The sequence below is a fragment of the Salmo trutta genome, chromosome 1 (assembly GCF_901001165.1).
Source record: "Salmo trutta chromosome 1, fSalTru1.1, whole genome shotgun sequence".
Taxonomy (NCBI): domain Eukaryota; kingdom Metazoa; phylum Chordata; class Actinopteri; order Salmoniformes; family Salmonidae; genus Salmo; species Salmo trutta.
In genome coordinates this window covers 34,944,061-34,968,512 of record NC_042957.1, presented here as the reverse complement: position 1 = coordinate 34,968,512, position 24,452 = coordinate 34,944,061, and the positions used below count along the sequence as shown (strand labels likewise).

The window sequence follows — 24,452 nt, the reverse complement described above, 5'->3', positions numbered from 1 at the left end:
TCTATTTACACGTATGTGAAGGTATGCCAATTCAAATAGAAAGTATTTCAATGTAAAGGAACCTTAGGGACCACACACACACCGCACTGAATGTTGATCTGCCGTTCAGCTGCCGTTCATCTCCAACCCGCTGGTGGACGTCTGACTGACAACATTTTCCCATGTAGAATCGATTTGCACTCGGTTTGCAAATGACAGCTGGCACTCTGTTCAGAGGTGCTACTGTAAGTACTTTCAGCCAGCAAACGCTACTCGTGTGTCCATGCAGGTTCCTTTCATGAAGGAACCTGCTGCTGTTGTCTGGCTGGTGGTGTAAACAAACTGAGCCACAGCCAAAGATTGAGGACGGCAATCCTCTTTGCCATAACAGAAAAAACATTGTAAACACTGAACAGGAGCTACGGGACCAGTTCAAGGATCGTTCAGCACGTTTTCCACAGGGATCACAACAGCTTGAGGCCTGATGGTGTAGGTAAGATCTGAGCTCAGATCAGTGGCGTGTGTATCAAGTCTCTCAGAATATGAGTGCTGATCTAGGATTTGGACCCCCTGTCCATGTAATCTTATTTGTGTTGACTGGACAAAAATATAAATGCAACATGTAAAGTGTTAGTCCCATGTTTCATGAGCTGGAACAAAAGATCCCAGAAAAGTTCCATACACACTAAAAGCTTATTTCTCTCAAATGTTGTGCATACATTTGTTGGCATTAGTGAGCATTTCTCCTTTGCCAAGATAATCCATCCACCTGACAGTTGTAGTATATCAAGAAGCTGATTAAACAGCATGATCATTACACAGGTGCACCTTGTGCTGGGACAATAAAAGGCCACTCTAAAATGTGTAGTTTTGTCACACAACACAATGCCACAAATGTCTCAAGTTTTGAGGGAGCGTGCAGTTGGAGTGCTGACTGCAGGAATGTCCACCAGAGCTATTGCCAGAGAATTTAATGTTTATTTCTCTACCATAAGCCGTCTCAATTTGGCAGAACGTCCAAGCGGCCTCACAACCGCAGACCACATGTAAACACGCCAGCCCAGGACCTCCACATCCGGCTTCTTCACCTGCGGGATCATCTGAGACCAGCTACCCAGATAGCTGATGAAACTGTGGGTTTGCACAACCAAAGAATTTCTTCACAAACTGTCAGAAACTGTCTCAAGGAAGCTTATCTGCGTGCTCGTTGTCCTCCCCAAGCAGAAAAAATGGGACACTTTTTCTGTACTTAAGTATATTTTTTGTATATTAGATAAAGAGCAACAAATATATACTTTGAATACACCTTAAGTACATTTTATGTATATTGTGTCTTCTTGGGTAAGCTTTACACACCTGGATTGTGCAATATTAGCCCTTTATTCTTTTCAGAATCATTCAAGAAGTTGGGGATCATTGCTAGACAGCAATTTTCAAATCTTGCCATAGATTTTCAGATTTAAGTCAAAACTGTAACTTGGCCACTCAGGAACATTCACTGCCTTCTTGGTAAGCAACTCCAGTGTATATTTGGCCTTGTGTTGTAGGTTCTTGTCCTGCTAAAAGGTGAATTCCTCTCCCAGTGTCTGTTGTAAAGCAGACTGAACCAGGTTTCCTCTAGGAATTTGCCTGTGCTTTTCTCCACCCTGTTTCTTTTTATCCTGAAAAACTCCTATTTGTCAAGCATACCCATACATGATGCAGCCACCACCATGCTTGAAAATAAAGCGGCAGTTACTCAGTGATGTGTTGTGTTGGATTTGCCCCAAACATAAGGCTTTGCATTTAAGCCCAAACATGTTTTTGCAGTATTACTTTAGTGCCTTGTTGCATAGAATATGCATGTTTTGGAATATTTGTATTCTGTATATTTGTATTATTATTTTCACTCTGTCATTTAAATCATTATTGTGGAGTCCCTACAATTTTGTTAATCCATCTTCAGTTTTCTCCCATCACAGCCATTGAACTCTATAACTGTTTTACAAACACCAATGGCCTCATGGTAACATCCCTGAGCAGTTTCATTCCTGTCCTGCAGCTCAGTTCAGAAGGATGACTATATATTTGATGTGTCTGGGTGGTTTAATACATGATTCACAGCATAATTATTAACTTGACTATGCTTAAAGAGACATTCAATGTCTGATTTGATATTTTTACCGATATACCAATCACTGCCATTTTATGATGCTTTCGAAATGCTCCCTGGTCTTTGTAGTTGAACCTGTGCTTGAAATTCAATACTTGACTGAGGGACCTTACAGATTTTGTATGTATGGGGGACAGAGGAAGGGTTAGTCAAGAAAAATCATGTCAACCCCTATTATTTCGCACCGAGTCCATGAGGCATATTATGTGATTTGTTAAGCCAAATTTCACTCCTGAACTCATTTAGGATTGCCTAAACAAAGGGTCTGAATACTTATGCAATGACTATATTTTAGTTATCCATGTTCTCTTTCTTTTTTTGTCTTCCACTTTAACATTACAGAGTATTTTGAGTTAATTGTTGACAACAAATTACAATTAAATTAATTGTAATCCCAGTTTGTAACACAATACATTTTGAAGAAATACAAGGGGTATGAATACCTTTGCAAGGCACTGTAGACTTATAGTATACTTGATCACTCATAAGCAGAGTTTCATAAAACAAAACCAATGTTTTAAGATATAAACAACTCCAAGTGTATTTTAAATGAATATGCTACATTAATATTAAAGCGTTTGAAATTTACTCAGTACTTTGTTGAAGCACCTTTGGCAGCGATTACAGCCTTGAATCTTCTTGGTTATGACGCTACAAGCTTGGCACACCTGTATTTGGGGAGTTTCTCCCATTCTTCTCTGCAGATCCTCTCTGTCAGGTTGGATGGCTTTTTTCAGGTCTCTCTTCGACCGGGTTCAAGTCCGGGCTCTGGCTGGGCCACTCAAGGACATTCAGAGACTTGTCCCAAAGCCAGTCCTGCGCTGTCTTGGCTGTGTGCTTAGGGTTGTTGTCCTGTTGGAAGGTAAACCTTTGCCCCCAGTCTGAGGTCCTGAGTGCTCTGGAGCAGGTTTTTATCAAGGATCTCTCTGTACTTTGTTCCGTTCATCTTTCCCTCGATCCTGACTAGTCTCCCAGTCCCTGCTGCTGAAAAACATCCCCACAGCATGATGCTGCCACCACCATGCTTCACCGTAGAGATGGTGTCATGTTTCTTCCAGATGTGAAGCTTGGCTTTCAGGTCAAAGAGTTCAATCTTGGTTTCATCAGACCAGATAATCTTGTTTCTCATGGTCTGAGAGTCGTTCGATGCCTTTTGGCAAACTCCAAGCGGGCTGTCATGTGCCTTTAACTTAGGAGTGGCTTCCATCTGGCCACTCTACCATTAAAGTCTGATTGATGGAGTGCTGCAAAGATGGTTGTCCTTCTGGAAAGTTCTCCCATCTCCACAGAGGAACTCTGGAGCTCTGTCAGAGTGACCATTGGGTTCTTGGTCACCTCCCTGACCAAGGCCCTTCTCCCCCGATTGCTCAGCTTGGCCGGGCGGCCAGGACTAGGAAGAGTCTTGGTGGTTCCAAACTTCTTCCATTTAAGAATGATGTAGGCCACTGTGTTTCTTGATGACCTTCAATGTTGCAAAAATGTTTTGGTACCCTTCCCCAGATCTGTGCCTTGACACAATCCTGTCTCTGAACTCTACGAACAATTCCTTCAACCTCATGACTTGTTTTTTGCTCTGATATGCACTGTCAACTGTGGGACCTGATATAGCCAGGTGTGTGTCTTTCCAAATCATATCCAATCAATTGAATTTACCACAGGTGGACTACAATCAAGTTGTAGAAACATCTCAATGATGTTGAGTCTCATAGCAAAGGCTCTGAATACTTATGTATATATAAGGTATTTCTGTTTTTTTTATTCTAAAAACCTGTTTTTGCTTTGCCATTATGGGGTATTGTGTGTAGATTGATGAGGAACAACTTTCAATTGATCAATTTTAGAATAAGGCTATAACGTAACAAAATGTGGAAAAAGTCAAGGGGTCTGAATACTTTCCGAATGCACTGTACGTAGAAGCATGGCAAGTTCCTGCAGGATGAATCTGAGCTCAGATCAGATGCCTGTTTAATACAGACAAGCATGGCTGATGAGTTCCTGCTGTAACCTTTTGACCCCGCTCACAGCATAATGCTGCGGACCTTTGTAGCAGAGCTCTTGTTCAGTCGCCCCCTTTATTGTCTGGAATTACTGCTTGGCCATTCATTGTCCCCACTCTAAAAGGGATGGGTACGGTCAGTAATAACAGAACAAAGCAGAGGGTTTTGTGGGGTTGGGCTGCATTGTTAATCGCCTATTGACGGAACAGAGCTCAATTCTACCATGATCAGTAGAGAGGAGAGGCAGAGAGTTTGTGTACAAACACAATACTTTTTAAACAGCCCTATATACCACCCATTTTAATAAACAAGTCGTGCATCTTTGTTTATTCTGCATTGGCTGTTCAGCTGATAAGGACTCTCTGTAGCTTGGCTCCTTAGGCAGATATAGAGACTGATTCAAGATGTACAAAATCTAAATGTTATGCAACACATTAGCTTGATGGCTTGGCTCCTTTCATCGGTCCAAAACAGTTTTTCAATTCATGACAGCAGCAGTACTCTGAATAAAGATAGCTTCCTTCATTGTCATCTCCTGACTGAATGCTAATTCATGGGTCTCTGACGGTCCACTCTTCCTAATGTGATGACCTGCTAACAGGTCAAGCGTATCCTGCTGTTATCATTCATAGCTTAACGACACATGGCAATGAATATGAATACATGCCGTTAATGCTGACACAATGGCCAGTGCTTGGTTGCATCCTATATGGTACCCTATTCCATATACAGATGTAGGATCTTAATTTGAGCCAGTTTGCCACAGCAGGAAAATAATCCTGCCACAACAGGAAATTGGAATTATTATGTGGATTATAATTAATGGATGTTTTGGTAGGGGTTGATACATTTTTCACAAGGGTAAATCAAGTCTGAAATTTCTAAGTGGAAATTAACTTCAGAAGCCTTTTAAAAACTAAAATACACTGCAAGTGTAACATTCCCTGAATTGCAGGAAAGTTCTCCTGCAACAGGGTGATCAAGTTATGATCCTATATCTGTATAGTGCACTACTTTTGACCAGGGCCCCGGGACTCTGGTCAAAAGTAGTGCCCCACGGGACTCTGGTCAAAAATAGGGGACTATAAAGGGAATGGGGTGCCATTTGTTTGTCCTGGTAGAAATTCTACAGATCAGATGCTGTCACATCTCAAACATAATCCCATAGTTTAACTGAGAATACAGTAGGCTTATATTGTAAGGAAATAAGCAAGGTGATAGATGCTTTCACGTCTACCACGATCCCATAGTTTATAACCAATGTTTTTACCGTAAGGGCATAAGCGAGGCTTTCCCTGGTTCAGTGGTGCTGGGATATCACATGAGGGCATTTTTTCCACAGCATGTATTTCCATTGGAATGAATATAATCAGCCTGAGTTATATTCAAGGCAATAGAAGTGTGTCTCTGACTTTCACACTGAGATGCCACCCTGCCGCCATAAGTTCAATGATCTCTATCAGAATGGAAAAGCGGTGCAGTCTCCAATAGAATCAACTCTGCATGTTGATGCATTGGGAATTTGAGGAATTTCTTTTGTCGTATATGACAGACAGGACAGGAGTAGGGGTTCATAACACCTTTTGAAACACACTGCCATGGTTATATTTTGGCACTATTCAAAGGAGCTAAGTGTGTGACATGGGTTTTGTAAAGCATAGAAGCGAAAAGGAATGTGCTGTTTTAGATCAAAGTACTGTATTTGTGGAGTCATACAAGATGACAGTTGAACTTTGGTTCTCAACAACAGAAAATAGCGAGCTTCTAATAGCCTACCGACCAATACGTAAAGGAGCTCTGTTCAGTGCGCACGTGTACTTTAAAGTAAACATAAATAAACACTCCTCCCATTTGGCACACAATTTCCTCTCCTCAAATCAAATGTTCAATGGATTTAAAGATTATACTTAATATCTCCCCTACAAAAAGCAATATAACACTTGCGTGTTACAAAGTTTCAATGCAACAACCACTTATAACAGACACCGACAATCAACTGTAACTTTTGCGGACATTTACAACAGTTATTCAATCAACGTTCTCAAAACGCATTTGAAAGTTGTTGGTTACTAAAAGCAATCAAACTTAAAGCTAGAATCCTTCATTGAAAAAATAACAACGCTGCATTCCTGCCCCGGTTTTGCTAAAAAAGCTAAGGGATGAGACTGTAGAAATGTAACCACTCTCAAATTCATAGACAGAGCTATGGATGCATGGACTGACCATCCAAGATATCAAATGTATAGTTTTAACCATGTTTTGAGGCTGTTTCAGTGTTTGTTTTCATTTCCGTTGTTTACAGACATTTGTGTAAAACAATCGTATATTTTGGGTTCTGATAGGTGTATGACAATTGAACTAAGCTCATGGGACAATTATAAGTTATATTCTTCAAAAAATCAATGGGTATACATAATTAATTTATAAGTAAAAAAAATGCATATAGCAATTAAGGATTCTAGCTTTAAACCTAGTTTAAATTATTCATTCTAAACATTAAACCATAAAGTTTTATTCAAACAGGGAATTAACTAGGCTATAACAACGAAATATATAAAGTTAAACAGCATATTCATAAATAAATAAGGCTACACAGACATTATTATACTATGATTGGGAACAGTTTATGTTATAATTAGCAAGGCTCTCAACTCACCTCTCATCCAATCGACAACTTGTTTAGGGGTCCACTTCCTTATGGGATCCATTTCTTTGAAATTATGCCTGCAAAAATGTTACCGTCTTTTTCGGTAAGTCTTTGTCTTTTAAGCTAGTTGTGATGACAAATCAGTCATTCCACATAGTAATAGACATGTAACTAAAGCGACATTGCATGGAAATAGTCCTAGCACGCTGCTCCCGCTACAGCCCCCAGCACCGACTGATCGCATGTGGGAAAACAACAAGTTTACAGTGCAGTGGCGCAAACATGAGAGAAGTTAGGGGCGGGAGTATCAGATTTCAGTGCGGGTCATCAACAACGACTCAACCAAAACCGTTACTGCTTGCAAGTGAGCTTTATCAATGCATAGGCTATTTAATAAGATACATTATATTGGAGGCAAATATAAAATATTATTGTGAAAACCTTTGAATTTATTACTCAGCAGGTTTTTGTGAAAATAATAAAATACAGACTTCTAGGCCATACAATGTTTTCTTCAGTGTATCACACTTGAAATTCACACACAACGTTTGGATCTGGTGGTATCTAATTAGACCCCTCATCTTGTTCTAAGTCTCAAAGTGTGAGTCTATTCATAAGTTGGGTGTTGCCTGATATGACAATTAAAGGTCCCCAAAGTTTCCCATGGGAAGAGTGATGTGGTACCAGTGATATGGGACTTATACGGGTTTTAAGGGGACATTTAGAGTTACATGGGTTATGAGAGGAATGTTAGGATGACAAGAGTGTAAATCAACAACAACAAAACAATTGTTTTATGTGTGTGGGTGTCATGTTTAATTGAATCAATCAATTCACAATGACATTTTGTCTTAGGTTGTTTATCCATGTCGGAGACTGGATAAATGACAGGCGTTTGCTGTAATGTCTATAAACGTTTGCCTGGCAATACAATCCACAACTTGTTCAACTGCGTGAGAATTGTTTCTTTAAGGAAAGACTGCCATCTTCTGACAACGGGACGTAAGGGTCTTTTTGCTTCTGTATTGACCAGCTATACTAATCCCTTGACTTCAGCAGTTTGAGAACCCTTACAGGGAATTCAGTGCTAACTCCCCCAACACACCAACTCAACAAATAAAGAATTTCTTGAATAAACAAAACAATGACATTTTGTACAGTATATGTGAGTGCAGAATAATAAACTGCCAATGTCGCGAAAGGTTTTATTTTGGTCCTTGACTTGACGTGCCTCCACAATACACAGTCTCCATCAATGCTTTTGTAAACGCCTGTTTCTTTCAGTGCTGAACGGTTCGCACCTGCAGTGTATCTCTAGATGTCCTGTGTTCAGAAATCCTGTGTGGCTGATGCTTTCTTGTTCTGCTGTGCCGTGAGCACTGGCTCAAGCAAGGCTTGACATAAGCTGGCAGAGACACTGGATGCATCCTAAATGGCACCCTATTCCCCGTATAGTGCATTACTTTTGACCAGAGCCCTAAGGACCTGGTCAAAAGTAATGCACTATATAGGGAATAGGGTGCCATTTTGTAAGCAGCCTCACACTGAGTTCTGAACTGGATGTCTGAGTTCTGTGTGTGCACGACTCACACTAGAAAACTGTTGCATTTCACGACTTGCTGTTAAAAATTACACATTTGTCTTGACAGTCAACTTATTTTTCTGCTGACGATGGAGCTTAGGTCTAAAACACTCTTTCTCCCTCTCCCTCTCCCTCTCTGTGAGCATGTTTGCATGAGTGTGTGTAACCTGCGTAATCACGGTTACGTCCCAAAATGGCACCCTATTCCCTATATAGTGCACTTTTTTTTTTTTTACCAGGGCCCAAAGGTCTTTGTTCAAAAGTAGGGAATAGGATGCCAATTGGGAGGCAGTCAATGCCTCTCAGAGGGTGGTCTGGGTCTGGCACCAAGGTAGAGGAGAACTTGACGAAGAGGAACATCCATGGAGAGAGGATCTTCCTTCATTTTCCAACTGAACCTGAGGTTTGGCGCTGACCTGTATTTTGTATTTCGACACACACTCAGATTCAGTTCCATTATGTTTAACCATCTCAGTCTGCTCGGTCTTCTCTTTCCTTTGTTTAATCTTTAACCTCCAACTACTGTGTTTCCTGAGGTATTTCCACACACACGCACGCACACGCATGCAGGCACACACACACACACACACACGCACGCACGCACGCACACACTCACACGCACACACATCTATGAACCATTAAGCCAATCCTTTAGTATCAGGCAACCAAAAGTACCATGGCAACTAACTGCCAATATTTACAATACATTCTGGCCAGGTCCAGTGGCACCGCTGTGCAAATGTATACAGATGGAGATAAAGGGGGTTGAGGTCGGAAACAATATGTATTATGCACGTAGCACAGGAAACGGTTCTACTGCAGAGTGGAAGCACAAAGGATTACATAGGCTACTGGTTTCCTTTCTTGTTGCATGAAATGCACGAATCCTGACAAAGTAGATTCCTACCAGTGTCTAGCAGGGTATTATTGCAAAGAATGGAATTAAACTGAAAGCAAATAATGATAACAGGTAATATGAAAAGTAGAATAGTGAAAAACCCAATTCAAGTTGTTTCAGCAGCACTGATGATATCGAAGACTGAGGGCATGACTTAAGCAAACACAAGCCTGAAATATCATATTAATGCCATGCCTCCTTTTGGCAAAACTTTCACACACAAAAATCACACATTGCCACAGTCCAGTAGGCCTACATGAGTATAAAGGTGTAAAACAATCTATGTAAAATCCAATAGGTCTATTGCACAACACATGCATTAGTAGCATGGTCCCTGGAGCTCAGCTGTGCTTCACATATAGCCTCCATCCATCCCTGCTGTTCTGATGTGGTGCCAGCTTGGAGGAAGAAGGTCCGTTTCCTGTCCTTAGGAGTAATAGTCCATTCGAATGATCCGTCTCCTCCTTCAACAACCTCCACCACCGCCCCAACCAGGTTGATGGTCTTCAGAAGCTTCTGGAAGAAGAAGTGATGTTGTTTTAGATGGCAGATATGCTATGCATTCCAATTGGCACCCTATTCCCTATATAGTGCACTACTTTTGATGAGAGCCCCATTGGCCCTGGTCAGAAGTAGTGCACTACAAAGTGAATAGGGTGCAATTTGGGACGGGTCCATGACCTAGGCCAATATTTTTCTGCCTTGTAATGAAATGAAATGCAATGAATGAAAAGTACTGTCTCTACATGCCAAGGATACATGTAGACTAAATAACAATAGCCTACTATATTATTGACATTGTATTCTGAGAGAGTGTTCCCAACACCTAGCTGAGTGAGACCTTGCCACCTTGCTACAGTAGCAGTAAAAAGCACGCTGTTATGGTAACAGGACAACTATGTAGCAAGGAGTTTTCATTTGCACCGTTAGAGGTCGCAGATACTACAGCCATCATAGAGTTTTCAGACAAATAACGGGATAAATAGCTGAGAAAATAGCTTATACTTCAAAGGCGTCACACACCCAAAGCCTGTCGGGTAATGTCGTTCTTCTAGTCTAGCGGCACCATCAACAGCTGGCGGGTGGAACAAAAACTAGAACTTCTAGTCCCAGAAAGTCCTGTGTTCTGTTGTTACAGAATGAGTGGGGACGGGAGTTACTATGGTGAGATAATAGGATACGCATGAACTGGTTGCGATCTGGGCTACGGGAAAAAGTTTTGAGAGGAAAGTAACGGATAGTTACTAGTCGGGCTTCGCACTCAATGCCAAAATATCGAGTTTGGAGGCACACTCTGCCTTCGCGAATTCACAGTTCAAGCGTTGGAACTTCTTGGAAGATCGGAAATAAAACAAATGTTTAATTTCCAGAGAGCGAAAACCGACGTTTACGAAAAGGTAATGTACACGCCTATAGGCTTTATGGGGGAAGTTAGGCTATAGTGAACAATATCAAGCATAGCATAACAGTTACAAGCAATTGCATGAACATGTTTTACTTCTCCCATCCAAATGAGAGCACATATCCAGATGTGTCTCTTGGTTCCAGATGTGTTAGGCTAGTTGAAATTCCTTATGCAAAGGCACAACAAGTGATCATAAGAATACCACTAATAATACTGTTATTCTATTGTTGTCATTACAATATTATTATTACCCTTTAAAGGCTTTTATTAAATGATTGTGTACAGAACAAGCTGTTTCGCAGACTATTCATTTACAGTAACTGTTGGCTAATCAATGATCAATGATAATCTGACGCATTGATCCGACAGGAGTGTTTTTTCCCTCATCAATTTTGGCCACGCGTCTCCATTAGCCTACCTACTTTCATCGTTTGCTTTTTTTGTTGCCAGGTAATTTCTGGGGAATGACAAACGTTCTGCTACAAGGAGCAACTGATGAGAGCTGCTCTGTGCCTGTTTCTTCTACTCACCATAAGAACTGGCTGTTGCTGCCCTGCGGCTGAACATTCTCCAATGGTTGGGGGCTTTTGGAGTTTTGGCAGCTCGATTTTTTTCCTCCAGGTACACTTGTGCTCAGAATGGTGTGCAGACCTGAGAATGTAGGACGAATCAACAGGCTTTCATTAAAACATGACTTACTGTTATGGATCTCATGTGAGCTGTCGAAGAGGAAACGTGTACAGGGCGCAAGTTACACTTCAGAGTAGGCCTAATTGTTTATTTCTATAGTGGTTGTGTTCACTATGGTCTATTACTTATTCAACCGACTGGATGTTCTAAACAAGATGACCAAGATGCTTCAACATACCCGATGGCGTTGAAAAGAACTTGAGAGCTGCTCTTCTAAACAATACACGTCGTTCAACTTTGCGTCTTTACCCCGTCAAGAATCCGTCGAGAAGACATAAGCTCGCCAATGTCTGCCTGCAGCAGTTCATCCCTTCCACCCTTACCTAGACTTTACCCCCTCTCTGTGGCCCCCCACCCAGTGGCCCCGCCGACTCCCTCGCCGTCTCCAAGCCCGCCGGCAACACTCTGCGGTCGGCTGTCAAATGGGAGTCTCAGCGCCCCGAGCCCCACCAACTCCCAGTGCTCTTTCCATGGGGTGTCTTTTCTCCTCCAGATCGGACTCACCAGGGAAACGGTGAACTTGGATGCCAGCGATCTGTCCGGGCTAGCTGCGGTGAAGGAGCTTGTATGTTCAATAGTGGATCAAAAGGTAAATACCGTCTCTTAATCATTTCTGGGCAATAGTGTACAATAGCATAGTCCTCCTCATGATGTATGTGGGTATGCATGAAGACATGCACTTCATTTCATGTCATACTTCATTGCTTTGTAGTCTACACGCTAGACTAGGGCTCTCCAACCCTGTTGCTGGAGAGCTACCGTCCTGTAGGTTTTCGCTCCAACCCTAATCTAGCGCACATGATTCTGATAATTAGCTGGTTGATAAACTGAATCAGATTAGTTACAACTGGGGTTGCATTGAAAACCTACAGGAGTGTAGCTCTCCAGGAACATGGTTGGAGAGCCATGGTCTAGGCTATAGTGTTACTGATTACATATTTTAAACGGAACGTTTGAAAGATCTTGTTGGTTTCTAAGGGTTTCACGGCTCACATCTGCACTGTTTTTGTAGTAATTACTGTTTTGTAGACCGTCAACATGTGTTGTATTATACCATGAAGTGTGGCATTATATTTAAGCAATAAGGCCCGAGGAGATGTGGTATATGGCCACGGCTAAGGGCTTTTCGTATGCACGACGCAACACGGAGTGCCTGGACACAGCCCTTAGCAGTGATATATTGGCCATATACCACAACCCCCCCGAGGTGCCTTATTGCTATTATCAACTGGTTACCAATGTAATTAGAGCAGTAAAAATAAATGTTTTGGCCTACCCATGGTATACGGTCTGATATAACCCAGCTGTCAGCCAATCAGCATTCAGGGCTCGAACCACTCAGTTTATATTGTAAAATGAGCACCAGTGTGGGGGAAAAAAAGATGCATTTGAGAGAAAAAAATGAAAACAGAGCAACAGTATATAGTTGTGGTTTTCACATGTGTTATCTTGTGTTTAAGTTTCTGCTATGAACGTGACACTTGCGTTTTGCACACAATTGATGCTCCAGTGGTTGTTTAGCTGAGAGGCAGTTTATCCCTCCTGTCTTTGCAATACACATACTGTGGTAGGCTATGAAAAACAGAAGACATGGTATGCACACCAGAGTACACTACATTACTCAACAACATATTCACTTTTTCCTGTAAGCTACATTTAAGTGAGTTTGTCCCAATACCTTTGGTCCCGTAAAATGGGGGGACTATGTACAAAAAGTGCTGTAATTTCTAAACGGTTCACCCGATATGGATGAAATTACCCTAAAATAAAAGCTGACAGTTCTCTGCAGCTTAACATCATAGTCATTGTATCATTTCAAATCCAAAACACTGGAGTACAGATCCAAAACAACAAAAATGGTCATTGTCCCAATACTTTTGGAGCTCACTGTAGATGGCCTTATCACACATATCACACATACCATTCGCAGTTTGTCTTTGTGTAACAATTACACAGAGTAATGTAAAACAAGTTTTTTCTTGTATGGTTCTTGAGTAAGGGCAGAAAAACAACCTTTTGTTATGATGATGGTTGACTGACGCGACAGCAATGACAACTGAAATGCATGCAGGTAAACTCACTCACTTCTTTTCTGGTTTTTTTTACTGGCCGTGTTAGATTTGACAAGGGAAACGTTGTAACATAACATGGTTCATAGTAGTGCAACATCACATATTTTCTCTTCCTCAATCTAAACATACAGTATATATCATATTACTGCATGGATATGGTGAAAGAGTGAGGTTGCTCGGCCTTCAATCTTGCACTAAACAATACCCTTACATCTAGTATAGAAGGCATGAGTAAATAAAAATAGAATGTTTCTGAACACTTCTACATTCATGTGGATGCTACCATGGTTACGGATAATCATGCATGAATCGTGAATAAGGATGAGTGAGAAAGTTACAGATGCACAAAGATCCTTTCCCCGAAACATGCTAACCTCAAGGCCTCCCGAGTGGCGCAGCGGTCTAAGGCACTGCATCGCAGTGCTAGAGGCATCACTAAAGACCCGGGTTCGATCCCAGGCTGTGTTGCAGCCGGCCGCAAAACTGGGAGACCCATGAGGCGGTGCACAATTGTCCCGGCGTCGTCCGGGTTAGGGGAGGGTTTTGCCGGCCGGGATGACCTTGTCCTAGCGACTCTTTGTGGCGGGTTGGGCGCATGCATGCTGACTTCGGTCACCAGTTGTACGGTGTTTCCTCTAACACATTGGTGCGACTGGCTTCCGGGTTAAGCGGCTTGGCAGGGTCGTGTTTCGGGGGACGCATGGCTATCCCGAATCCCTACGGGATAGCTATGCGATGGGACAAGACTGCAACTACCAATTGGATATCACGAAAAAGGGGTAAAAAGTACCAAAAACAGTCTCGCTAACCTCTCACCGTTACAAATAACAGAGGAGGTTAGCATATGATATTTATGCCTCTGTAACTTTCTCACTCATCATTACATCATTATTCACAATTCATGTTATCCGTAATCATGGTAGTAGCATCCACATTAATGTAGAAGTGTTCAGAAACTTATTCTATTCTTATTTACAATAAAAGTGATTCCAAAATGACACAATACATTATTTACCATTCATTTCTATAGGGCACAACCAAAAACACAACCAAAACAAACTGCAACTGAAGTCACAAACTTGATTTAGTCATTGCGTGCTAGGAATATGTGACCAAATGGGGCGGACTAAACGTTCATTTTTTAAAACGAAAAAACCCTCAAATAAAAGGTGACACTATACTGTCGCCTCGTATAAAACATTTGATCTCATGTCCAAAATGCTGGAGTAGGGAGCCAAATTTAAAATTGTAGCTTCACTGTCCAAATAAATACATAGGGGAGTGTATATCCACTATCCATATTATCTGGGTCAACAATACAACTACATCACATTAATGATGGTGGTTCATACCAGAAAGAGATGCTTATAGACTCTCTCACCACTTCACTTTCAGAGACTACGAGCCCGATGGGCCCTGGTCAAAAGTACTGAATAGGGTACCATTTGTGACGCAACCCCAGTGTGGGAGTATTGAAACTCCGGGACTATATTTACTGTAGGTCAGGGCCATGTAATATTTGTGATCCTGTAGGAGGGGTGGAGGGGAACAGGGACTGTCCCTGGGGGGTCCAGGAAGCCAGTGGGGAAGTTCCCCTCCCCTGCAAGCCGCCATACTGTCCAGGACCGCCTCTGCCTGCCCTGCTCGGCTCCGTAGTCACCCCAGGCCTCCCTGTCCTGTCACGCAACACAGCTGCAGGTTGATGTACGCTGCGGGCCGCAGACAGAGAGATGGTAGTGTGTTAAAAAAATACCTTATGTATTTTATTGATTTATTATTTTGTCAGAAATTAGAGGGAGGTGGGGCCGACAGGTGAGAAGGGCTGAGACAGGATTTGTTCCCACGTTGCCAGAGAGTTGTGTGTTGTGGAATTTCCTTGAGGCTACAACTGTTAAAGTCAGATGATGATTGTTGCAAGAGTGGGGGAGAAGTAAATCCGATTCTGGCCATTCAATTTCACTATCAGCCATTGAAATGCTACAGTATATAAAGAGCATGAAATAGAGCGACTTACTCAGAACGAGGGGAAAATAATCTGCTTACAGCGTTTACCACTGATTATATTTTTCATTAATGTATAACAGCGTTTTAGATCTGTTTACTACGAAGTGCAATTGAGCAAAAGGAACTGAATTGCAGATTGCTGACCTATTCCTTAATGTCCAAACAAATGCACTTTGCTCGAATAAAAAGATCGGTCTGTCTTGCAAACGCTTAACCCAGTGTTGGAACTAAAGAATTAGAATGAACTAGAACTGTAATGATTCACTCCATCCCATCATTCTATTTCTATGGTTCAGAGGTCGTCATCCTTCATCATCATTTTCGTCAGTACTGGCTATGGCGATATTATTCTAGGGTCTTTTTGCGCAGCCCCCGTTAAGCGCAAGGGCTTGTAGAGTGTCAGCCCTCAGGTTGAGGCGCAAGTGTTGTTCAGCGTGAGCCAGTTACATTGGTCCTGGAGATATGGCTCCTTACCAATGAATGCACTAATAACGGTCACCAACGGTGTCGTTTTGTGTTCGTAGTTATCAAATGCTCAGTGAGTTCTTCCTACACCTGATTATTGTATAGTGGACGTCCAGCAAGTCTTTGGACAAAGCTTTATTCTCTTTTAAACCTTATGACATGAGTTGTTAATATGTTATATACTAAGTAACTTCCATAAGTCCGGCGTTGTTATTATGGCTGTTATTCGACTACATGCATTGTGTGACATGAATGACATGTCAAGGTGACTGGAGCCATGGAACTATGCTGTTGGTGTATGAATGACTGGCCACCCACCCCCTCCCCCTCTCCTGCATGTGGAGCTGTGTCGTGTTGGTGGAGTGTGTGATTCCTGCTCAAAGTACCACAGGCTAATCATTTGTTTCAGCCAGTGCACAGGACAAGACTGGAACAGCAGAGAGAACAACGATTAATTACAGATGTTGGATCTTAATTTGATCACTCTTTTGTTGCCGAGAATTTTCCTGCACAACTTGTAGTGTAATCAAGGCGTAAAAAGGCTTCTAACTTTAAAATGACCGACTTGATTTGCCCAAACGAAAGATGTATCAACCGCTACATTATGATCCACATAATAATTCACATTTCCTGTTGCTGCAGGATTATTTCCCTGCAGTAGCAAACTGGCTCAAATTAAGATCCTACATCAGATCCTGGTTTATACTTCCTTGATGAAGTTCTGTTTATCCCAATTTCTCATTAGTCCTGTAACTGATGCATCTGATGGTGTGGTGTCATAGTATGAACATGACTGAGCTCCTCTCTCTTATGAATACCACCTTTTCAATAGGCTCTGGTAAAAAGTAGTGCTTTATATAGGGAATAGGTGGATTGAAGAGCAAAGATGAAAAAGCGAGAGAGGGAGAGAGAGTGGGATAGAGAGAAAGTGTGAGAGAGCTAGCGAGAGAGAGGGCGGGCGGGAGGGAGAGAAAGAGAGAGAGGGAAAGAGAGGGACATTTCACCTTGCAGACCATATTCAATTCAGGGATGGCCCATAGAGAATAACATGTGTCTCTTAGGGCATATTATCAACGTTAGATAAGTGCAAATGGCAGCTGATTGTGATGACTCGTTGCGACTGACCTTGTATTATTTGAGCCAGTTCACAGGGGGCAATCCGGAATCTCTCTACGCTTTAATTCATCGGTGATGCTGCTGCTCCTTGTATGTTGGAGAATAAGAATTACAATGGAATTACCTTTCTTTGAGCATTTTGTTTAGTACCATTGCATGGTTCTTAATGATTTATATAAACTTTTATGATTGCCCTTTTTATTAATAAACCAGGCCTAATACTGGCAGAGCCAGTATTATTTTATAATCTCCACAAATCCTGATATTTTTTACTAGATTTTTTTAACCTTTATATTTAACTAGGCAAGTCAGTTAAGAACAAATTCTTATTTTCAATGACGGCTTAGGAACAGTGGGTTAACTGCCTTGTTCAGGGGCAATACAGTACATATAGAGCCCTGGGGGATTTGGTGAAATCAGTTGAGCAGGTTTTCATTGTTCAGTCTTTGTGATGTTCGTTCCTGTTACTTAGAATGATCCCCAGAATGGATGACTGCACTTGGTGGGATTCTCTGTCCGTTCTAGCTCTAGTTCAATGCGTTAGAGCGACCTGCTAACGTTCAGGAAGGTTAAGCGTTAGCCACGCTAACAGAGCTACGTCCGAAAATGTTGACCTACTCCCTCTTTATTGGACAGGCAAGGGTCATTGTCACATTCCTGTAGAATGTGTTCAGCTTTAAGGGCTTCGATCTCTGTATGAGCCGTGGGCCTTGCTTAACATCCCTGGCTTGGTTGCGTCCCAAATGGTACCCTATTACCTATATAGTGCACTACTTTTGACCAGAGCTCTAGGATCTTAACTTGAGGCAGTTTGTTACAGCAGGAATATAATCCTGAAGCAACTGGAAATGTGAATTATTATGTGGATTATAATTCCCGGATCGTTTTTGTAGGGGTTGATACATTTTTCACAAGGGGAAACTCAAGTCTTACAAACTTTAGTCGTCTTTTTAAATCTCAGATACAGAACACATTTTACATTTGCTGCATTGCAGGAAAGTTCTCCTGCAACAGGGTGATCAAATTAAGATCCTACATCTGTACATAGGGAAGGGGGTGACCTGTTTTATGGAGGAAACTGCTGAGGGGCTTGGAACTCGTCTGAAATCCCTATTCAGACTATGTAATGTGAACCGTGTGTGATATGTTAGACCGTGTAAGGCCAAAAGTGGGATCTCTGGTTTGGACGTCTGAGGTAGTGTCCCAAATGGCACCCTATTCCCCTATAGACCCTGCCCAAAAGTAGTGCACTATATAGAGACTAGGGTGACATTTGGGACACGGTCTAAATTAATTGTGAAGGTACTGGAGTTATGACATTTTTAAGTTCTATTTACGCATCATCGAAGGTACGCAAAAGGGCCAAATAAAAGTCATGAGGTGCGTAAAGCGTTTTCTAAAATGTCAGTGAGTTTTTGGGCACACTTTATTTGGATTGTCCAGATCTGCTCTTCAGATGGACATACTATCAACAAACTATCTGTTGATAAGCAACTGCTTGTTAAGAATACGGTTAGAGTTAGGGTTAGGTTTAGAATAATGGTTAGGGTAAAGGTTACGCTTAGGGTTAGGATAAGGGTTAGGGTAAGTGTTAAGGTTAGGGTTAGGGTTAGTAGATAGTTAGTTGTAATGTTACTGATAGTCTGTTGAGCAACTACAGATGGAGTATCCAAATAAAGTGTTGCTGAGGAATTTCCAGATAAAATACTGGTGGTATCCACACTTAATGGAACTAATTCAATGAAATGTGAACCAATGGGAATAAAGCCATCTTCTACTCTCATGAAGTCTACATTGTGTTTGATCTTCCTCTTAGTTGTTTTTGTTATCTGTGAATTCGTCTTTCGGAAATATTCTGTCTTCCACAATAAACTAAAAGAATTGCTCCATGTGAACATTACATTTTCAGTTCCTGTCTGCAAAAACCACTTCCTTTTTACTGAGCTCCTTCGACTGTGCCCCAAATAGTATTTCTAGGAAGGAGAAAAGTGACATCCATGTATGTATGTCTGTATTGTGGGGACCTCTGCCTTCCACCATTGGCTGTCACATGGTGTGGACGGTGTGGATTGGGCACGCGCAATCTTTCATTCATGGGTTTAGTGACCGGCAACGCTGCGGCCCAAATGGCACCCTATTATCTTTTCAGTGCACTACTTTTGACCAGAGACAATAGGGGTCTAGGGTGCCATGTGGTTAAATATTGCCAGTGAGTCCAGCCATCTGGCCAACTCTGCACTCCTTTCCTCAGCTCAGCACGCACTGACCTGCCTGTCTGACATCCCCCTTCATTATTGGATAGAGGTGGAATTTATCTGTCTTTAACTAACACAGACCCTGAAGTACTGCTGTAGGATATACAGTTGAAGTTGGAAGTTTACATACACCTTAGCCAAATACATTTAAACTCAGTTTTTCACAATTCCTGACATTTAATCAGAGTAAAAATTCCTTGTCTTAGGTCAGTTAGGATCACCACTTTATTTTAAGAATTTGAAATGTCAGAATAATAGTAGAGAGAATGATTTATTTCAGTTTTTATTTCTTTCAACACATTCCCAGTGGGTCAGAAGTTTACATACACTCAATTAGTATTTGGTAGCATTGCCTTTAAAATGTTTAACTTGGGTCAAACGTTTCGGGTATCCTTCCACAAGCTTCCCACAATAAGTTGGGTGAATTCTGGCCAATTCCTCCTGACAGAGCTGGTGTAACTGAGTCAGGTTTGTAGGCCTCATTGCTCGCACACGCTTTTTCAGTTCTGCCCACAAATGTTCTATGGGATTGAGGCCAGGGCTTTGTGATGGCCACTCCAATACCTTGACTTTGTTGTCCTTAAGCCATTTTGCCACAACTTTGGAAGTATGCTTGGGGTCATTGTCCATTTGGAAGACCCATTAGCGACCAAGCTTTAACTTCCTGACTGATGTCTTGAGATGTTGCTTCAATATATCCACATAATTTTCCTCCCTCATGATGCCATCTATTTTGTGAAGTGCAGCAGTCCCTCCTGCAGCAAAGCACCCCCACAACATGATGCTGCCACCCCCGTGCTTCACGGTTGGGGTGGTGTTCTTCGGCTTGCAAGCATCCCCCTTTTTCCTCCAAACAACGATGGTCATTATGGCTAAACAGTTCTATTTTTCTTTCATCAGACCAGAGGACATTTCTCCAAAAAGTACAATCTTTGTCCCCATGTGCAGTTGCAAACTTTAGTCTGGCTTTTTTATGGCGGTTTTGGAGCAGTGGTTTTTTCCTTGCTGAGCGGCCTTTCAGGTTATGTCTATATAGGACTCGTTTTACTGTGGATATAGATACTTTTGTACCTGTTTCCTCCAGCACCTTCACAAGGTCCTTTGCTGTTGTTCTGGGATTGATTTGCACTTTTCACACCAAAGTACGTTCATCTCTACGAGACAGAACGCATCTCCTTCCTGAGCGGTATGATGGCTGTGTGGTCCCATGGTGTTTATACTTGCGCACTATTGTTTGTACAGATGAACGTGGTACCTTCAGGAGTTAGGAAATTGGTCCCAAGGATGACCCAGACTCTACAATTTTCTTTCTGAGGTCTTGGCTGATTTCTTTTGTTTTCCCATGATGTCAAGCAAAGAGGCACTGAGTTTGAAGGTAGGCCTTGAAATACATCCACAGGTACACCTCCAATTGACTCAAATGATGTCAATTAGCCTATCAGAAGCTTCTAAAGCCATGACATCATTTTCTAGAATTTTCCAAGCTGTTTAAAGGCACAGTCAACTTAGTGTATGTGAACTTCTGACCCACTGGAATTGTGATACAGTGAATTACAAGTGAAATAATCTGTCTGTAAACAATTGTTGGATAAACTACTTGTGTCAAGCACTTTGTAGATGTCCTAACCGACTTGCCAAAACTATAGTTTGTTAACAAGAAATTTGTGTAGTGGTTGAAAAACACGTTTTAATGACTCCAACCTAAGTGTATGTAAACTTCCGACTTCATCTGTATCTTGTCTCTTTTCAGAAAGTCCCTGTCAGACAGTGCTATTTTTTCGACGTTGAAAGCCTTTTGTCCCTCACTGCGAAAAGAAACAGGAATAGTCTTCAGTACAATACAGTGTAAAAATAGCCAAGGACTTTTGGAGTTATACAAAAGCGTGTTTCTGAGTAGTCGACTCAAACACTTGGAAATAGAATTGTGTTGTCTTAGTTGTCTCAGTAGCCTATACTATGTATCCAGTCTGACATTCCCTAAGGCGTAGCTGGCTGTCAACATCTCTATGCTTCTTATTGTGAATCATACTGATACAGCGGGGTCTGTCCAGTACGGAACTAGGAAGTGGAGACAAAGTATTTACTGATGCCCACTGATTGTGCAATAGGACATCTACAGTATGTGGATTCTGTTCAGCCCTCTGAAACAGGGCCCTAAAGGACGAGACACACCGTAACGAAACCGTGCACACTAGATCACCTGCTGGGTGTTGACGAATGGTTAGAGTCCACATGCAGAATCATCGGGATATGATCAGAAAATCATGCCCGCAGTATTCTGTGGTCAGACGCGATAGGACAGCCTCCCTCTGCTTATAACAGTGTGTCGGTGCGTTCTGTTTTGTCCTTTACGTTTAAATGCAACGACCCGGCTGCCCTCACCACCTCATATGAGGAAATATCAACTCGCCTTATTGATAGCTTCCCACATGAGGAAGGAGAACATAGGATTTGACTGGCGTCAATGTCAAGCTCATTGTGAGGGCTGGAGGGACAAACGTGGACCTGGCCGATGAGGAACAGAACAGCGATGCGGTGTGTATCTTGCAGATGCTGTTCATTGATAACAGTGCATCACTTTTCATATGATCTGTTTTGCTTAAGTTTGCTTACGTATGCCCGGAAGCTTGACTGTGATTTGACCTACACTTAATGGCAGTACATTGTATGCACTGTGTGTATGCCTTCATGTACAATATCTCCCACTGTAGAATGCCCTCACTGTTTTAGACTCATAGTCTGACAACGTCACTATTGTGGAATCAACCCCTCCCAGTCTGAAAATGATATTATTTTAAATCAATTGCTTTATACAGGACGAGCCAGGCCTTGTGTTGTCCTTATCTCTCCCTTAGAGAGAGAGAGAGAGAGAGAGAGAGAGAGCGAGACACGAGGGAGCGAGAGTGAGAGAGAGAGAGAAAGCAAGAGAGAGAGCGCAAGAGGGAGCGACAGAGAGCGTGCGAGAGCAAGAGAGATAGGAAGATCGAGAGATACAGTAGGCTAATGCATATGGCTGCAGTTTACCAGCCTCAGAGACCAGGGCTCTCATCTGGTCAATAGAACAGTCAGATGTATGATCCGTCATTGGTCAGCTTGCTTAAGGGAGAGTTATCCCTGTGCATGTGATCAGCCTTAATATAACCTTCTCTGAATGTGACTCTCCCCTAAGTGTTTAATGTCAATGGCTACGTCCCGAATGGCACCCTATTCCTTACACAGTGCAATATTTTTGACAAGAGCCCTATGGGCACCCTGGTCAAAAGTGGTGGACTGTATAGGGAATAGGGTGCCATTTGGGACACAAACATGTACTGATATGACATACTCGTTTCCTATACCATAATGCAAGTGATCATCCCTTCCAAGAGCAAAGTAATTGGGATTTGATTATACTGTGCGCAGTTTAACCTACCATTTGAGGCATGTTTTTCCAAGAGCTTCTCGTCTGCAAAGGGAGGGAGATATGGGGTTTTTGGCTTATGAATTGGAAAAACTGTCCCAAATTGCCTCAAAAAGCAGTTTAATTAAAAGCTTTATCTCGCCTCACTGGCATGTGTATGAGCTCCCTCTGGGGTTGATTGTGAGCCTCTAGAAGCCCAGTGTTTGTTGATGTCTTTTGGTAGGCAGCTGTTTGAGTGTGTTACTTCCTCTACTCTCCTGGTTGATGTCATTTCCATTTAAAAAGACCCATGAGCAGCAACATATGACGTTCATAGGTCAAATCTGAGCTCTACTGTGCTGTACTGTACTGAGCTCTACTGTGCTGTACTTTAATGTCCAAACGTGTGAAACATAGACCTCTATGATTGATTCAGAGTTGCAACCAAATTTGGTCTTGTTTGGGGGCGGAGCTCATTAAAATAATAGCCAGTTTGTAGAATAATACCCCAAAATGCAAAAGAGGATATTGCATATTTATTCCTTTGTGTACCTATTTAGGATAGATCAACATGAAGAGAAGGACATTCATGTCAATAATTATGCATTTCTATGTAATACAGATCAGGGACCCATGGTGAAATTCTGTTACCGCAATTCTGTTACTGGATGTAAATCCACTTCACTTACTGTAGTTCAATAACCAAAATATTTTTTTTCTAACTCAGTGTGTCATGTCATAGCTGACACCCCGTTATTTCTGCTTAATTCAGAGTAACAGATTTTTTGGAAAACGTGGTCACATTAACATTTTACCGAAATTCTGTTACAAAAATGCGCATCTGCACAGTTCTTCCAGTAAATGTGTTTTTGGAAAATGTGCAGTGTAAATTGTTCAAAGTAGTCCTTGTGCATAGAGTTGCATGTTTTTTAAAAAACTTTTAAATCGCCGCTTTTTGTTTGGCATAAACAAAAACCAAAGAAACGTTACTGTGGAATTGCCCTTGGTGCACTGCATAGTAATCCACAGTCAGGCGCGGGTGAGTAATGGTTACACAGCTGTAGCCCTAATTAAATCATTTAGCCCGTGTGTCTTTTTTTTTTACCTTCTGTTTTTACAATCCTTTTTCCGTTTCATGTTTGGCTCCCTCCCTGTAACGACTTTGAAGCATATTTGTAGCAGAACAACCAAGCAGTTCATTCATTGTTTCCAAATCTACCACCAAACCACCAGATTCAGCAGTGAAAATGTCCATATTTGAATGAAAAGTAATGAAAAATGTCGTAAGGTGTCTATTCTTTAAAAAATGAAATAAAAATAAGTGCGTGTATAGCAGGGTTGTGGCGTTATCCAGGGAGAAGAACGGCACGTCTTCCAATGTGAATGTGGACAGACAGGAGGACTGAGTTCTCTTCAGGGTTACGTTCCAAATGGCACCCCTATTCCCCATACAGTGCACTACTTTTGACCAGGGTCCATAGGGCTCTGGTCAAAAGTAGTGCACTATCTAGGGAAAAGAGTGTCATATGGGATGGGGACTCTGTTTGTTTGTTTTCACGTCGTTTTCGCTGGTAAAAGGAAGTTATCATGGTGACCAGGGAATATGGCGCCATTTGGGACTCAACCCTGGTGTTCTGCACTGGGACGGGATTATCCCCGTGGCCAGGCGAGGGCACGATTATACAATCCCCATTAAGAATAGCCTAGTTTCATCCACTAGGCTTTAAGTGATTGTTATATTAAAGTGCATTCCAGTCCATTGGCAGGCAGCGTGTTAATATTGGAGAGTGTAATTGTAATTTCCTAACTGG

At 41.9% G+C, this 24,452-nt stretch overlaps 2 protein-coding genes and 1 long non-coding RNA gene across 3 annotated transcripts in view; 1 reads left to right on the top strand and 2 right to left on the bottom strand.

The window, feature by feature from the left end:
* cnksr3 (cnksr family member 3) overlaps positions 1-7,049 on the bottom strand; it is a 45,057-nt gene extending 38,008 nt beyond the window's left edge. Inside the window, exon 1 of the mRNA XM_029754777.1 lies at positions 6,785-7,049. Coding sequence (XP_029610637.1) covers positions 6,785-6,836 — 52 coding nt within the window. The 5' untranslated portion in view covers positions 6,837-7,049. The remainder of the gene's footprint in view (positions 1-6,784) is intronic.
* Positions 7,050-9,122: 2,073 nt separating this feature from the next.
* On the bottom strand, positions 9,123-11,310 carry LOC115194842 (uncharacterized). Its single transcript, XR_003878511.1, has 2 exons — positions 11,191-11,310; positions 9,123-9,771 (listed from the first exon to the last, which is right to left on the bottom strand). It is a non-coding gene; the product is annotated as an uncharacterized LOC115194842 (long non-coding RNA).
* Positions 11,311-11,612: 302 nt separating this feature from the next.
* The window catches only part of LOC115194828 (serine/threonine-protein kinase D3), a 54,655-nt gene continuing 41,815 nt past the window's right edge, over positions 11,613-24,452 (top strand). The window contains exon 1 of the mRNA XM_029754748.1: positions 11,613-11,939. Within this exon, the coding sequence (XP_029610608.1) occupies positions 11,637-11,939 (303 nt within the window). The 5' untranslated portion in view covers positions 11,613-11,636. The remainder of the gene's footprint in view (positions 11,940-24,452) is intronic.